At 31.2% G+C, this 18,110-nt stretch overlaps 1 protein-coding gene across 1 annotated transcript; it reads left to right on the forward strand.

Moving 5' to 3' along the window:
* The first annotated feature begins 1,472 nt into the window (after positions 1 to 1,472).
* On the forward strand, positions 1,473 to 18,003 carry LOC122398759. Its single transcript, XM_043398921.1, is given in 13 exon segments — positions 1,473 to 1,597; positions 3,035 to 3,088; positions 3,374 to 3,461; positions 4,197 to 4,406; positions 4,526 to 4,778; positions 4,947 to 5,299; positions 5,808 to 6,160; positions 14,387 to 14,588; positions 15,237 to 15,652; positions 15,715 to 15,722; positions 15,874 to 16,327; positions 16,442 to 16,966; positions 17,102 to 18,003. Coding segments are annotated over 13 exon segments (3,786 nt in total). The 5' UTR covers positions 1,473 to 1,537; the 3' UTR covers positions 17,912 to 18,003.
* The last annotated feature ends 107 nt before the right edge of the window (positions 18,004 to 18,110 follow it).

The raw sequence follows: 18,110 nt of genomic DNA on the forward strand, positions 1-18,110 counted from the left end.
AATTGGTAATTCGTAATTTGTAATTAACGATTAGCTGATTGACTGCGACGTAGCAATTAGTACATAATGATAAGTAATTAAGAAAATATTGCATCATTATTTTATTATCAAAAATAATTTACTGACAATTCATTTCCGTCATTACAGTTACTTTGTACAGTCAATTAAGTATTTAATGAGTAATATAATTAGTAAATATTAATAATTATGTTTCATTAAATATTGATATCTCAAGTATTAGTAATGGATTTCTTATTTCCTATGGTAAATTTATTATGTATTAAATAGTCATTATAATTAATTTTAGAAGTAAAATAACAAGAGACTTGTTTGTGTTTAAAGAAGTGTTGAAAAATATGTTTTTTGCTTAAAGTGTGTATGTATCTATTAACTATTTAGTTAATCCCTGTTGATATTTATCTAAATAAAACATATGTCGCCGTTTTGTTAACATTTGTGAAAATACGTGAAAACTACGATTTTTTGTTTTTTAATTGTATGTAATAAATGATTCTTTTTTTACTTTTTAATTATTTTAATATAAATTCCTATTACTTCATACATTATTTGTATGTTTATAACACTTATGCTATTTATAAAGTGGTAACTAAAATAATTGTTTAAAGATAATAAACTTGATAAAATAAATTATTTAATTATTTTTTGTTCCATTTTGTACGCGCCAGTAAAAAGGCGATAATTCAATAGACTCGATAATTTTATTAGAAACCAATAAACGAGAGTTAAGAAAAAATGTTTTTATATTATTAACCACTTCAAAAACAAAGTGTTTCACAGGTTAATAGTGCTTGGTACCACCATTTTCTCTAATAACTTCAAAAATTCTGTTATTCATATTGTCAATTAAATTTTTTAAGGCTTCTACGTCTATACTACCTATCCCACGCTTGTCGAATACTATTTGTAAGTTCTGTTATTGTAGCATATTGTTAAATCCAATAATTAAAGATACCGACGTAGAAATCAATTAAATTCATAAGAACTACTTGGCACGTGGCCATTGTTGTTAAAAAGAAAAGACGCGGTCGATAGCTAAGAAAAACAGAAAAAATTCCAATGGAAGTACGACAATATCGCTTAGTGTGTAAATACTGTATAAATCATAAGAATGATTCGTTGCGAAATAATTTGCAAATATACGCCCCCGTCAGCTATCTGTGATTACATTCATTATCGTCCGATTGCCTCAAAGAAGCCCACGGTACGAGAGAACCGAAGGAAAACCAGGAAATCGACTTAGAGGAAAAGTGGAAACACCCGATTACGTGATAAGAGAGACACCGTCACCCTTCGATAACGCAGAAAAACATCAACGTACGATGCGCACGCACCCATTGCAACCACCGTTCATACATAGTACTGGTGGAACAAGGGGTGAAAACGGAAGCTCGCGTAGATAGGAAGGGTGCAGTCGCCTTAAACGTCTGCTTGATCCTACTCTTGCATCGGACCTTCCCTTTAAGCTTTCCGTTCATTCGGTTACACTTTCGATTCTTCCCTTTAACTACCACCCACGATGACTATCGATACCAACGAGAAAAGCTACATCTTGGACGCGAGGAACAGCTACGAGGATGTAAGTAACGTTTAATTTATCGTAATCCTCGTTGTCCTTTGATCCTACGTAGGGATGTACGCGATACAGTAAAGATTGTATTCCCCGTACCTCTACCCAGTGAATCGCCACGATAAAATAAGCGTCGGTTGTTTGATTAAAGAAGTACACTAAGGGATAACTCGATTAGCGAGAATATAGGATTTTACGTGATCCATTTACTTGTTTCAAGTGATTCGCGCGACGATTTTCCTGTTTGCGTGTGTTGGTTAGCAGGTGCGCGCAAACAGATAAATTGATCTATCACTCGTCAAGGTTGATTGAATTGCAAAACCTTGATTAACGGGTGAAAATGAAAAAGAACGTATTAGTATCGTCGAAATTTAATAGAAAAGTTGATTTGTATCATTTGCAAAAATTCGTATTTCAAAATATGGAAATATAACAGATATAGATTCTACATGGATTCCACAATTTGCACAAGTTTGTCATTTGAAAATTTGAATCGATATTTTAACAAAACGTTTTCTAAGTTGTATAACGAGGAAAAATGAAAGAATTTACAAAATTGTTCCGAATATAGTTTTAAGAGTCATGTTCATTTGAAAAAAAAACAAGAAGTAAATCTTGCATTTCGAAGGTCCTGTACTATTGCAACAAAGGAAAAAATCTATAAGTCATCTCACATGTGTATATGGATGCTCTTCCTATGTATTTCTTTTGTTCACCTACTTGATATAGGTTGAAATTCTTTTTTTTCACATATATAGGTTCAATCATTTAAATTAAGTGAAGGAGGAATGATTGAAAATCTTTTTATTATTCAGCATTAACATTTTCTGAGAGCAAGGGGGTTATTGACCTATTTATCGAGGAAAACAATTAATTAATTTTCAAACGAAAAACGATATAATAGGCACATGATAATATTGTTATTTAAAATTAACATATATATATTATTTAAAATTAACATATATATATTATATATTAATTAATATATATATAAATTTCAATAAAATTAATATACATATATAATCTTGTACATCATAATAAAATATTTGTATGGAATGAGTTTTAACATGTCATAAGTTCATCCATAAATATGGTTCAATAGGGTGGGGCACTTGAATAGAACAGTATAAATATTTTGAATAACATACGAATAAAACTGTCTGGTATATAATTAAATTGGATGATATACAGCATATAATGAATTTTTAGTGAAATTTTTACTTCAAAATTTGAATATGGTGAAGTTTTTTTTTACGTAAAAAATTACGAAATCAGATTTCTGTTATTGCTGAATAAATGATCAGAATGACATTTTAAAATATTTTGTTGTAATTTCGTTTTAAAATAAAAGGATAATGCAGTGCATGGGCTGTGTATTCCATGATAACATTATACTATGAACGCTTAATTAACGCTTAATTAACGGTTTATTTTGATTCCAAACAGGGTGGCAGTCTTGGCTCAGAAGAGTCTTACGATGATATGAGACAATTAGTCGGGGTAAGCATCAATTAATTAACTAATCCAGAATTGTGGTTTACTAACAAATCTTCTAGCTGTATGCAATGAAATCGATTTTGTATTAATTTGCACTCTACTTTAGTACAGATTCAAGATTGACTTCATGTCTCTTTCTTCCACAAGTTAATTTAATTCAGGTTTTCATTCGATGTGTCAAGACAGTATGGATTCGAATTTGTTGTCAGTTTATTAATATCTTCACTTTTTCTCTGAACAATTTTTGTTTTCTTATTATTTGTAGACACGTAAAATTTGATTTTGCAGGAGAAGGAGGAAGAATCCGGAAAATTCAATAGTCTACCTCTGGCTAGTTTTAACTTCATCAATTCCATTATTGGCAGTGGTGTCATTGGTAATTTGGATACATGATACAATAAATCGTTCTTAAACACCAAAGTTTGATCAATATTACATGTATATATTATACACTGTTCTGCTCAACATGGAAATTAATTATATAAATCTAGTGTCTCGAAAGCTTCTATACGAAATCCGTATTTTTCTGCGTTTTTTTTTGCATGTTTAATTTTTTGAAAAATCGAAAAAAATTCTTGAACACGTATCTCGATAACCACAGTGCACCAGATTTTTTACGTAATTTTCGTACTCGATTAAATACGGAAAATAGGCACAAATTCGATAAACCGAATTTTCCCTACAACTACCCTTCCGAACAAGATAGAGAGGAGAAACTTGGCACAGAATGTTTCATTCTGATGCTCTATCGACGAATCCATCGTATGTCAAATTTGATTCAAGGGCTCATTTGACCCCCTTATTCGGCTATATACCCTTTCGTACGTGTAAATCTTCGTAGACAAAATCAAAATCCTTGGCCTTCTTTAAATTCAGTGATTCGTATTAGCTTTGTTTCTTCAGGCGACATTATTGGCTTGGTGCCTAACTTCATTTGGACATTCTATATAACGAATGATTCATCGGGAAACACCTGCCATAGTGCTGGTTTTGCTCAATATAACTGAAGCATAATGGACAGTATCAAAATTGATATTAAAATGAAAATTACTTTGGTGTTTAAGAAGTAACAATTATTCTCAATGATTGAGAAGGGCGATGAACGTTTCAGGCATACCCTATGCCCTTCATCAAGCTGGATTCGGCCTTGGGATAGCATTACTGATATTAGTAGCTGGTCTCACTGATTACTCTTTAATTTTAATGGTCAGAAGTGGCCATATTTGCGGAGAGATGAGTTACCAGGGTTTAATGAGAGCCAGTTTTGGCCGTACCGGATTTTACATTCTCACCACTTTGCAGTTTATTTACCCATTCATAGGTAAACATTCTCATTAGTCCATAGGTTTATTCGGTATCGTTTAGAGAACGTACTTGAATACACTTTTACGTACAAGTACCATTGTTCGTGGGCTAAATTAAATCTTCCGTTCTTTACAGCGATGGTCTCTTATAACGTTGTTGTCGGCGACACAGTGACGAAAGTACTAATAAGGGTAACAGGGATGAGCGAGACGAGCATCTTCGCTCACCGTCAAGTGGTAATTTTCTTCGCGACAGTCTGTATTACAATACCACTGTGTCTTTACAGAAACGTTGCTCGTTTGGCCAAGATCTCTTTCCTTTCGTTGGTCTGTGTCGGTTTCATACTCTTGGCCATCTTGATTCGGATGGGTACGATGTCCGCAATTGTGTAAGTGACTCAATCCATCAAAGATTCGCATACGTTCAATAAAACATGCAACACCTGGTAAAAAAGATACTTGATCAAACCAGAGTTGGGCAAGTTTTATTCAGGACCAATGAACATAAATTTTAGATCAACGGCGCTGAAAATGATTAAATACCAATCGATTTTCAGGCCAAGCCAGGAAGATAGTTGGCGGTTCGCAAACTTCCCCGGCATAATACCCTCCGTTGGAATTATGGCATTCGCCTTTATGTGCCATCATAATACGTTCCTTATCTACGAATCCATAGAGAGAGCCACGCAACAAAAGTGGGACGTCGTCACTCATTGGTCACTTTTCACTTCGTTTTTGATCGCGACAGCCTTTGGGATAATCGGATACGCCACTTTTACCGCGTACGTTCAAGGTGATCTTATGGAGAATTATTGCTGGGACGATGATCTGATGAACTTCGCAAGAGTCATGTTCAGCGGAACCATTCTCTTGACCTTTCCCATCGAGTGCTTCGTTACAAGGGAGGTGAGTTTTCGATTCTCGAAAGAAAAATCATAATCCTCAATTTCGTGAAAATCCTGATACCAAAATAATTGTTTAAAATGTTTTAGAAAAGTAAAAAATTAATATCGGGATAATTCGAGTAACGTGATCTTTAAGCTAAAATTAAATAAGAAGAGAACGCAAGCATTCGTACGAGTGTAATTAGGATATAATGACGATCGGAGTAATGCAATAGTATGTGTAATAACTGGTGGAAGTGGGTGGATCATAAAGGGGGAAATGTAGAATAATGAGCAGGGGAACGACGTAAATGCAAATATATAGCGAGTACGTGGTGGAACGAAGTACAATGAATAGAGGCGAACGATGATAGATCAATACTTACAGCGAGCGAAATTTGTATAAGCGCGCTTCGAAATTTACGATTCTTCTCACTTATTTGTATCGGGTTCCGAAGTTTTGAGTCGTGGGAAATTCACCATAGAGATTTTGGTGAAAGTTAATCGTGTATTGTTATATTTTATCGCAGGTAGTCCTAACAGCGATTAAAGGGACGGACGAAGTGGAGGATCACACAGCATATGTTCCTAATTCCGACAGGAAGTACCTGATCATTACACTGACGATAGTAATTGTGGCATACCTGATCTCGATGTCTACGGATTGCCTCGGATTGGTCCTTGAATTGAACGGTATCCTAGCTGCTGTACCTTTAGCCTACGTTCTTCCTGGCCTCTGCTACCTCAAACTCGAAGAGGGACCAGTTCTCTCGCCCAAGAAGCTTCCCGCGCTAGGTCTGATGACCGCGGGCGTATTCGCTGCTGTTTCCGGGCTGCTATTGTTGATCTTGAACTGCGACACATCCAGTTCCTGTGTGCACGGAAAGGTAATGCCATATTGTATCGATAGTTCGAACAGTTCGTCCTTTAATTCGAACACCAGCACCATCAGTCCGATGTAACTTTCACGTTGATGAACGCGCGAGTCGCTGTTTTGGATCAGGTACTTTTGTACTTTTGAAATCGAATTTAAATTCTGGAACGGAATGATACTCGTAAAACTGTATTAAGATTTGCTTTTTTTCGTAATTTACACAACTTATAGAGTGTTTTACCGAATCAAAAGACGAAAATCAAAAGTATTTCTCCGTGATTTCTAATACAGGTAGGATAAAATTTTAAACGCCAAAATAAAGTATAGAACAATGCAAAATAAACGTTATATGTTGAACAAAAGAGAGCTTTAAAATAACAGTTAGGGTATGTCGAAAACGACGTACCTTGAGAATTTATAAACATTTGTCTGTTAAATTTATCAGCATTTATCTTGTTAAAGATGTGAAATCGAATATTTTTAAACGAAAGATTATAGACTATGTATGCACCACACAACTTGCATTGAACAGATTTTTTGTTTTCAATAATGCAAGATTCATAAGATATTTTGAACAGACGAACAGAACGTGTATTGAAAGCTTTATTACTATTATTATTAGCTTTGATATTAATTTTAATGTTTTCTAATACGAGCTGAGTAAATTAAATTCTGTACATAATAATTAAAGCTTCCTAACAATATACATTGTATTAATATTTATTATTGTACGGGTGGACGCTACCAACTGATATTTAAATGATTATTCTAAAATATATTAATTAGCGTTACATTCAAACTCCAAGTGAAACAAAATAGCAATGAAAGATTAAAAAATTATTGTATATATAGCTTTTATTACGTTCAAATTGTTCAAGCATTTTTTTTTACGAAAGGTTGTGAAAGTTACTCAGCTCTTGTCAAATAGAATTTTACGCGTACCTGGATGAAAACTTGTATAAAAAATATGTACAATTAATCAAACGGATAAGTAATTCTGTAATTGCCAGCATGTAACGTAAATACGAGCAGGAATTGAATGAACAATAACTTATTTAATTACATTATAATTATTTTTATTTTTAACAAGCCGAATGAGTATGTCGGATATAACGCGGCTGCTCATAAATTAAATGAAAATACTACTTTTAATCAGTTACTGTTAAAAATTTTTTTTTTTATTAATGGCAGTGTGAAAAGTGTTCAATCTGTCTTAAGTTTAATTGTATATAATATTTATTCACGAACACAGCTGCCTGGAAAGTAATACTTGAAGTTATAAGGTCATTTGAATTGATATTGCTTTCTTTATGGCAGGAAGTGTTAACAAACTTAATATAGCGAAGTAAAAGTTGGACGTATTTAAGAAAATATTTATTAATATGATTGTCGATGAATCCAGTGAGTCAGTAGACACTGAAGTAAAAAGGAGAATTCTATTCCTCCTTTTTGACGATACATACTTGACTTGATAAATAAATAATAAAACTAATACGTGCAAAGGAGCATCGTTCCCATTGGATGTAAACTCAGTGTAACCGAAAATATTGTTTGTCGATAAAAAGAATACTCATTATAATTAAATAACAAATAATATTAAGCTGTTACGACACTATTTTTCGAATCTTTATCGTAGAAGCATATAACGAAAAGAAAAGGTTAGTGTACTACGATTTTGTATTAAAAAAAAAAAGGTAACACGATAATGTTCATTTATTTCTTGTTACATTAAATACCTGTTGTATCGTAAATTTATGAATTTATTGTCTTTTGTTATTTACATTTATTCGATACTTATTTTAATATCTTAGAAACATTATTTTTAATAACTGTTGATACTTGAAAGTTTAGGAATGTGTTTAGAAAAAGGTGTAATTTTTTTTTAATACGAAATCAAACTATTTTGCTTTTCAAAATCGTATAGGTATAACAGAATAAATAAATAGAGAAATAAGAATGTTTCGTGAGATTTAGTGCAACTACGAAATGAGGCATTTGAAAATTTAAAATAGGATCATTTTTATTTAATCCGATGTTATTAAATTATTATTTTACAATTATTGTTACTTCTTTCTGACCATATATTACCAACATGTATGCAACTAAATTAATCGAAAATAACCAATACACTAAAATATATATGTGCATTGATTATTTAGTAATCAAATGAAATGTAAATTGTCTTATTTTTAATTCAAGAATATTTTATCATTCTGTTGCATTGAATCTTAAGAAATGCAATATATTAGGCCTAATAAGTATTAATTAATATAAATGAATGCTACTCATTAGAAAAGAAAAAACAACAACAATCAAAGACCACGATAACGAAAGTATTTAACGAAAATTAATAGGAGAATGAAATATTTAACTCCAAATGTTCCAATTGAAGTCTTTACGATGAAGAGTTTGCGCAAAATCTGCCGAGTGTCCGTAAATTTGTACATAACATGTGTATAAGTGTACCTGTATATGTATTCAACTTTCTGCCTATTTATATAGACTATATATGTGAAAGTATTACATTTTATAAACTATTGTAAAATAAACTTATTTGTACTATCTTTAAACCGCGTTTCCCATACATATTTTTACTTGATTTCGATTTTTGCTTACGAAATATGCTTCCATTGTACAGGAAAAAAATGGCACGAACAACTTTCACTTGTATATAACACATTATTTATAACAAATCAGTTTCGCTTCTTTTTGTACTTTTTATAATTGACAAGACTTTTGAAAAGTGTAATACTTTCTTTCACGAAAGCAATTTTTTCGATCGTAAATTCACAGTAGTTTGTACGCACTTTTTATATTAGTTCGATGAATAGAGACGTTCTCAAAGTGAGTCTTACCGATGTAAAATATATAATAATGATAAACAACAGTAATAAATGATATAATAGTCATTAGATAGTGAATTCGCTGACACAATGGAAATTAGTGCACAACAGTTGATAGTATATTATACGGGCACTCGGTATTTTTGTTAATTAATACGAACGAATTGAGATTGATTGTTGGAAATATGTACAACATAAAACGAACAAAAAAAATAGTCATTACTGACAATCGTGCGTTGCAGACCAACAATTAAGAGACAAGTATGAAACAAAAAGCGATAATTTGGAATCACGATGAAGATATTAGTATAGTATATATTATATGTATACTATATGTATAAATTTGGGATCTTTGAAGAAAACGAAACAGGTTCCTAATTTCTTAAATAATCGCAGTCTTTCATTTATAGCCGTGATTGTATTTTTCTATAATTGATTTACTCTATTCGAGCGAAAAGAAGTAAATTTTCACGATATGGCATATATTTTCGCTTATTTGTACAGCTATGAAGATAGATTTATAATCAACTATTCAACTATTCGGCATAGTTTGTCTGTCTTGAAAGAATCGTGTGAATTAGCTTATTATTCCATCCAATTTATATAACTTTTTTTTTAAACCAAACATTGATGATTGATTACTTAAGTATTTCGTCGTTATCATTGGCTTTTAAGCGAATTTTTTTATAAAACTATAATATCTTTCGAGACGACCATTTTCCTAATTCCAAAATTTTTTTTAACCGCATTTAAGATGCACAAAGGAAACGCCATAAAATAACTTGTACATAGACGGTCTTTTTTCTGAAATAATTACGCGGTGCAATAATTAATTGTGATCTAACCCGTTAGGTGTAGAATATCCCTTGAAGTATGTATTTTTTAAAACGATAAACAGAAATTCATTATTTTTCACAAGACTGTACTATACATAAATATGTTATTATCTAACGGGTTAATAATGTATCTAAGAATTGTTCTGATTATGTGTGATGCACTGTTTATCATTAGTCAGTGTCTTTGATGAAAACCATGAAAAACTCTGTTAAATCAGGATGGGTAATCATCGAAAGACACGATACTAGAATACTGAATAGCCAGTTAGCAAAGAATTTTGAATCTTCATGCACCATTCACCTTAAAGCAGTTACGAAGTTGTAAAAAATTGAAAGCATAGCGGACAAAGGATATAGTACTTAGTATTTTTTGTGAAAGACTTCATACGATTCTTGTTTGAGTCCAACTCTCGGATATAACCACGTTAACTTTTATAAGTATGTGTATATCCGATTGAGAATGTAATTGAGACCAGAATTAATCGATGATACACAGGTTGTTCGGCCACTCCTAGGAAAAAATTTAATGAGAGATTCTAGAGGTCAAAATAAAACGAAAATCAAGAACATCAATTTTTTGATTGAGGCTTCATTAAAAAGTTATTAAAAAATTAAATTAACAAATTTCATATCATTCTGAAAAAATTATTTTTGGTTGCGGGAGTCAATTACAATCATTTTTGGTGAATAGACATACCCCCGAAATTCTACGCATTTTCGAGAAAAAAATTCAGTAGGTGGAGAAATTTTTCGGCGAAAACAAAATTTCAAATCCTTCTAAAAAAATTATTTTCAGTTCCGGGGATCAATTGCAATAATTTCTGGTGAATAGACATACCTCTGAAATCCTACGCATTTTCGAGAAAAAAATTCCTTACCGAAAATATAATCTGATATAATATAATCTTAATAACTTTTTAGCGAAGCCTCAATCAACAAATTGCTATTCTTGATTTTTTTTGACAACCTGTATAGATACGACCTTGTAAAATTATTATTATCAATTTGCAACATTAGATGCTGTTTTTTTTAGAAACAATCGGTGTTTGTGTATTACAATACCATAACATTTCTTTTGACATTAAAAATATTTTTAAATGCTGCATTGCTTTGAAAGTTCAGTCATCAAGCACTGGAAAATCGTAAAATGTTAGTGATACGTTCATAGGAGCAATAGTAGATCTGAAAATGGTTAAAACAGAGTGCAATAGGGCTTTGTATTGAAAATGAATAAATTTTGAACACCAGAGACTCTTATTCGGTTCTGTACTCGCGTGCAGAATTTATTTTCGATATTTTTTGTAGTAATGAATGTTAACAATTTTTTCTTTCTGTATTTAAACATTTAATTATTACACAGATTGAAACACATTTCTACTAGAAAAGGTATAATGAGAGATTTTAAGAAAGAAACAGAAAGTATTAATTTAATTATTCATTATATGGATAAAGTTGAGAATAATTAACTGAATCATTAAGAGAGGAACAAACTTAAAATGAACAATCTTAGAAAGATTCTACAGGAAGTATATATATGTCCAACCGATTATGTATACAAGTAAGATCTATAGAAAAAGTACACCTATTCGTGTCATGATCACGTCCAGCAAGAAAGTTTGAAAAATGCTAAGGAATAAATTCAAACTTACTGGTCGGCATTAAATATTTGCGAACAGAATGCTAAAGTAACATGAATGTTTGAAAGGATTAAAGAATCAATTAAAGGCATTCTGTAATGAGGGCCAATTAAATAAAACAATAAGATATATTAAAAGAGTACCTAGGAATGTGGATGATTCTGTGACATGCATCATTTAAAAAAACATAAGCATCTAATAGTACATTATCAAAATATTTGCGATTTATGGACTAAATTAAATCAAGTATTAGGTAATTTTAATTTGTATTATATCATTGTGTTTACTGAAACATAGCTAACGTAGCTCAATATATTTTCTACTTGACTTAATTTTTATGAGTACAAAATGTGGACAAGACAGAAATGTGCATATTTATAATTTTTGAAAAATAATATACCTGGCCTTTGTTTGATGGAGTTGATACATATTGTTCAGCAAATTTGTGTTAAATTTAAGTGTAATTTCATTTCCTGTGTTATTAGAATAGTTCGCAGAACCTCTTTATTGCCTGTCAAAACCAACAATAATCATTATATAGCAATTGATCAAGTTATGGATATTAATATAAAAGCTAAATTCATTTTATTTGGTAACTATAATTTACCTCATTCTTTAGTATGTATAAAAGCTTCTCCAACACCATCGCATCCACAATCTCTGGATTCCTAAATCATGAGAAAATTAGAACTAATAATTGTATTTGTAATAACACTCATATATAGAATAATATATAATTACGTATATCTTATATACGTACATAACTTTTGAAATTTTCAAATGGCAGCCATTACTCGAATTATAAACGATTAGTATTTCAAGCACTCATATTAAACGTGTAAATAGTGAACTGTTATGTACGTATAGTATTTCAGAAATTTACGTTGCAATTAAATTATTTTTTAAGTTTATGTTCACTTTTCTCACCGCGTTTCCAATATAATATATTTTCTGAAGGAAAAAAAGTGTGTTAGGTACGAAATAACGAACTTGTAACTGGATTCAAATAAGATACGCATGCGTATAAGCTGCAACTACCTAATGCAGCGATTCTCAATCTCTTTTCTTCGATCACCCCCTTCAACCCCCTTCTTATTTATTTATTTAATGTTTGACATTAATGCTTAAATTAATTTGTACCTCTTTTATTTAATATGATTCTTTTGTTTATTTCGGTCATCGAAGAAACGACGATCCAATATCGAGAAAGTATGATGCTTGAAGATTCTTTTTCCTATAATGGCCTGATGCAGATGGGCGATTTTTAAACACACTAACGTTCATGTTTTCTTATTTTTCGAATTTAAAAGAAGGAAGCATAACAATTTTTCGAAATACATACTGCATTAGTCTATACAAAATCGACCCTTTCAGTTCACACATCGCCTCCGTTGAGAACCACTGATCTAATTCTATGAAAGTAGGTACAGTTAAATGAGCGCGTAACGAGTTTTGAATTGAATCATATGTATAGTAAAATGTAATTGCTTTTCTACGAGTTGTTTTATTTACAATAAACTGAACTGTTGATGATTATCATAACACTAGAAGAGCATCAAGCTGATCTGTATGTATTAAAAAATCGATGTATATATAATGATTATATGTCTATGTAAACGCTCATCTTTTCGGTTAAATGATATTTTATTTGTTAAATATACCATACGTTGTAAAGTACCTTATGCGGCATCATAATTTTATTTGAATAATTAATTTACTCTAATAAGAGTTTATTTCAACATGAAATTATGAGCACAAAACCGGAAAGTAATAGAAAGAACAAACGATAGATTTGCCCTATTATAAATGCGTTACAATTGTAACTGATAGTACTTGAATAAATGCAACTGTATTTACTCTGTGATACTTGTGTATGTTTTGTTGAAACATGTCTATACTAGATATGTATATTTAAAACGAAATGTAATATTGATTGGACTTGAGTAATAAATTCAAACAATAAGAAATAACAAGTATATATTTCAAATTATAATAGAGTATTACCTTAACCTTGCTTACTTTCAATTCGAATTTATTTGTGTTTTCTTTTTAGATCGAACAAAGTAGATAATTTTTTGATATTTGCCAAATTGACATTAATTTAACATAAGTCTGCAGTTAAAAAACTACATATTCTTTAATTAGATTATTTTTAATTGATTAATTCACGATCTACATATAAGCATGCAATGTATCATTATGAATTGATATCGAGCGTTGTATATCGATTTCTTAAGTAACGTTTACATATTTGTATATACACTTTTGTGTTTTTATTCATAGAAATAAATAATTATTAACATGTATCTACTCCTACATTACATATGAATCAATATGATTATTTATTTAACGTAAAAGATCGAATTAAATTTTCATGTCACCTGAACGTAACAGGGACGATTATATTAAGTTTTGTTATGCAGTGTGTACAGAGGTTAGGAAAGAATGTTGTAAAAGGGCAACACGATTAACAAAATTGATAGAATAATAAAAAATAATCGAAAACTCAATAATAAATGCTTCTATGTTTGATTCCTCAACTCATTCCGTTTTCTATTATTCCTCAAAATGTTCAAATCAAAATTAATTATAAAACGAACGTAGATTGATGTTAATTGCCATAAAAATCATTAACATTCCAAAATGTCTCGAAATTGAATAACTAATTCACATTAATTACTGCGATCTGATTAGCACATAGTAACTTGCATCAGTCTTATGTGTTTTTGTATTAGCCGAATCATTTTTTGTATTCCTTTACAAAAATACAACTAATTTTACTGATTCTTTCTGTCAAATTTTAACCGCGAATTGATTAGCAAATTTCTTTGTAGTATTCTCGATAAGTTTAAACAGAACTACATTTCAATAATTACAAGTACATTGAGCATGAAAAATGTCAAAAACATCTTCGGTTTCCGAGGAGGGGAGTTGAAGTCGTAGTTTGATTTCCAAATGCATTAAAATGGAAGTATCGAAAAATGATCAGTTAGCTGATACGTATGAGAAGATCTATGGAGACGAATGTCGGATTTGTTTGAAAAGGGCTGTTGAAATTTGTGAACTATTTCGAAATGGGGACGCTATACCTCGTAAACTTATGGCCGTTGCTTCCGTACAGGTTAGTTTGCCACTCTTTTTCTGTGATAGCACATGAATATCGAATTTCGTTCAAATTCAATCTTTTGTTTCATATATTCTTTAAAATTTAATATTGTATGTTCTTTGTGACTTTTGAAGAAGTTTTTAGGATTGATGTGATTTGTCCTGTTAACTCCAAATGACTGATGCCAACAAGAGTGGATAGAAACTATGTAGTTTGAAATTTTGAAAAGATACAACAATTAGAACTCACTGTGTTTTCAACAGGTTTAACATTCTACACTTGGATTTCTTCAACTGTTTGGTCATAAAGCAACTATTTACATGACATGTTATATACAAAATTTCTGTTAATACTTTCCACTTTTTATGATAATAATAATTGTTTATGGTAAAAATCTTCAGTGTTTCCAGTAATGCTTGTTTTCACTAACCGTTTTTACGAATTTAAATATAGAATATTAAACTTAATATAATAACAGTTTTATCTACAGAATTATATTATATGTATAGATAAACAATGTTAAAATCACTCATAACTGAAATTTGTAATATTTAAAGTAATGTATTCAACTTTTGATGACATAAATATTTACGATAATAGATTGTTGATATTATTAAATTATACACTTTTCATACTAAAACAATACATATCTTTTATTTTTAGGTAGAAGAAGGAGATGGTTTACCCCCAGTGATTTGTTTGCCTTGTAATCAACGATTGGATGCATCCTATGATTTTAAATGTCAAATACAAAGTTCGAATGAAAAACTCCATCAGCTTCTCAAATTCAAGTCTTCTTCTCATGATTCTGTTAGCAGCGCCAGCATAGTCACAGCAATAATTGCTGATGTGATATCTAGTGTAATATCTTCTGAGAAGGAAAACAATGAAAGGCAAGAAGTTTGTTCTACAAATTTCTGTCCTGATAATTTTTGTTTTCCAAAAGATGAAACCTCTTTTTGCTTGAATTCAGAAAGAAACTTGTTTTGTTACGAAAGAGAATCCCAGAGTCAATTAAGTAACATAGAACAAAAACAACACACAGAAAGTGTTAATGTTTATAAGAATCTATTAGAAGATTCTGTGACGCAAATCAACTTGGTTAAACAAGAAGAATTGTTTTGTTTCGAAAGAGAATCCCAGAGTCAATTAAGTAACATAGAACAGAAACAACGAACAGAAAGCGTTAATGTTTATAAGAATCTATTAAAAGATTCTGCAACGCAAGTAAACTCTGTTAAAGAAGAAGAATTGTCTTTGTTTGATGAGCATGTGGCACAGAATAATGTAGTAGATTCAGCGAGTCAAATTAATTCAATTAAAGAAGAAGAATTATCTCTGTTTCAAGAACACGTGGAACAAAATAAAAATACTCCATTTAACAGTGATGTAAAAAGTGTTGAAGCGTCAGATCGTCAACAGACAGAAGACACATCAAGAACAGATGGTATACAAGACGATGAAGAAAAACCTCTTATATCACGCACAATTAGATTACGTTGTTCACAGTGTATTAAATCCTTCCGTACAAAGGTGGCACTACAGAGGCACGCTATCATACATAAACGCAAGACTAAAATACGATATGTGTGTTATGTTTGTGACAAACAGTATTCAACTCTGGCAAAAATGAAAAATCATGTTAAGATTTATCACGAGATACATGATAGGAAGGAAAATATACAAGATAAGAGAGTCAGTTATGAACAAGAGAAAGATATTGCAAACATAAAAGATAAAAGAATTAATAACGTTCAAGTAAGCGTGTGTTAAAATTTATCTTTGTTTATATGCATCAGATTCTGTTTTTGCAAGTGATACTATAATTATTCCAGTGTTTAACTTGGTATTGTTAATATTTTTGTATTTTAGGATAAAAAAATAAAAATGCAGAAAAACGACGGCTCTTTAAAGGAACAGCGAAAAAGTTTCAAATTTATTTGTAAAGTCTGTTCAAAGCAATTTACTTATCAGAAGTCTTTTGTAACACACGCTAAAAGTCACGCGGAATATAAAAAAGAAGTGGATGATCCTTATCAGTGCCCAGTGAAAGAAAAGTCAGTAGAAACTGCAGAAGAAGAAGAAGAAAATGAAGAGGAAGAAGACGACGAAGAGGATGACGAGGATGAAAACCTTCCTGCTGAAAGTCTACAGTGTACTCAATGTGGAAAATTATTTGCTACAAAGAGAAATCTTAAGAGGCATCTTTCCACACACAGTGGATTAAAATATACTTGTGAGACTTGTGGTAAAGGATTTTCGAGAGTAGATAAATTGAAAGATCATGAACAATCGAAACATAAAGTTGAATTATTTGCTATCTCCGATTTGGACGATAGAGACGATATGGATATGGATAGTATAAACAGGGGAGACTGTATAGAAGAAAGGAAAAAAGTAAGTTGTTTGAAATTATCAGATATAAGATATTTTGAAAATGTTTCTATGTAAACTTATATTTAAACTTTTATAATCAGAGTGAAGAATTCGTATTCTTTACAATAATTTTCATAGAATTGAAAACTGTTTTAGGATCGTCACAATAGACCACACAAATGTACAATTTGCCCTAAATCCTTTGCGCAGGCACAGTCCTTAGCAAATCACATAGAACGTCACAAACGTGTTAAAGAAACTCAAAAGAGGTTCCTTTGTGAGGTTTGCAGCAAGTGTTTTGCGCAGAGCGGTTCTCTTGTTGCGCATATGCGTACACATACGGGTGTAAAACCGTATGTTTGTAATGTGTGCAGTAGGGCGTTTACAAAGAGCACTTATTTACAATTGCACCTACGCACGCATAGTGGAGAAAAACCTTATATTTGTCAGTATTGTAGTAGAGCTTTCGCTCGTGCAAATACATTGGCGCGACATATAACGATGCATACAGGGGAAGCAAAATATCATTGTCAAATTTGTACAAAGTCGTTTAGAAGACTGACCTCGTTGAATGAACATACATACACGCACACTGGACAAAGACCGTATGCGTGCAAAATTTGTACGAAGAGATATAACAATGCTGGATCACTTTATGCACACAGAAAGAAGTGCAAGGCGCAGCAAATAACTAATACTGGATTTGCGGTTTCCGTGGAAAACTCTGTACAGCAACAGGATGTAAATCTTTCACAAGTTTTGATTTATTCTCAAAGAAAATTAGTGGAGAACACAACTGTTGGACAAGTTCCACCTACACCGCAATACATGATTGCAAATGTGCACAATCAGAAGAGTTTGGGGTCAAATATTATTCAACCGTTTACGGTGGAAGACCCAAATGTTTATACAATTAATTCAAAGCAATTTAAGAACCCCTATTATACAATCTATCCAAATATGTAAGATAATAACGTCTGCGGGAGATTGAATAAGAATGTCTTTTTTAGAACTATTGGTGTGTTCTTTTTTACTTTCTCTTAAAGAGTGATAAGTACAAACGGACAATTAACAAGAGTAGATAATATAAGGTAAGTGCCAAAATGGAAATAGGTAATAGAAAAATGCAATATATGAAATAAATTTTGAAAAGAATTATAACGAG

Source organism: Colletes gigas, unplaced genomic scaffold, assembly GCF_013123115.1.
Source record: "Colletes gigas isolate AHSC1104 unplaced genomic scaffold, ASM1312311v1 Colletes_gigas_Sc00012, whole genome shotgun sequence".
Classification (NCBI taxonomy): Eukaryota; Metazoa; Arthropoda; class Insecta; order Hymenoptera; family Colletidae; genus Colletes; species Colletes gigas.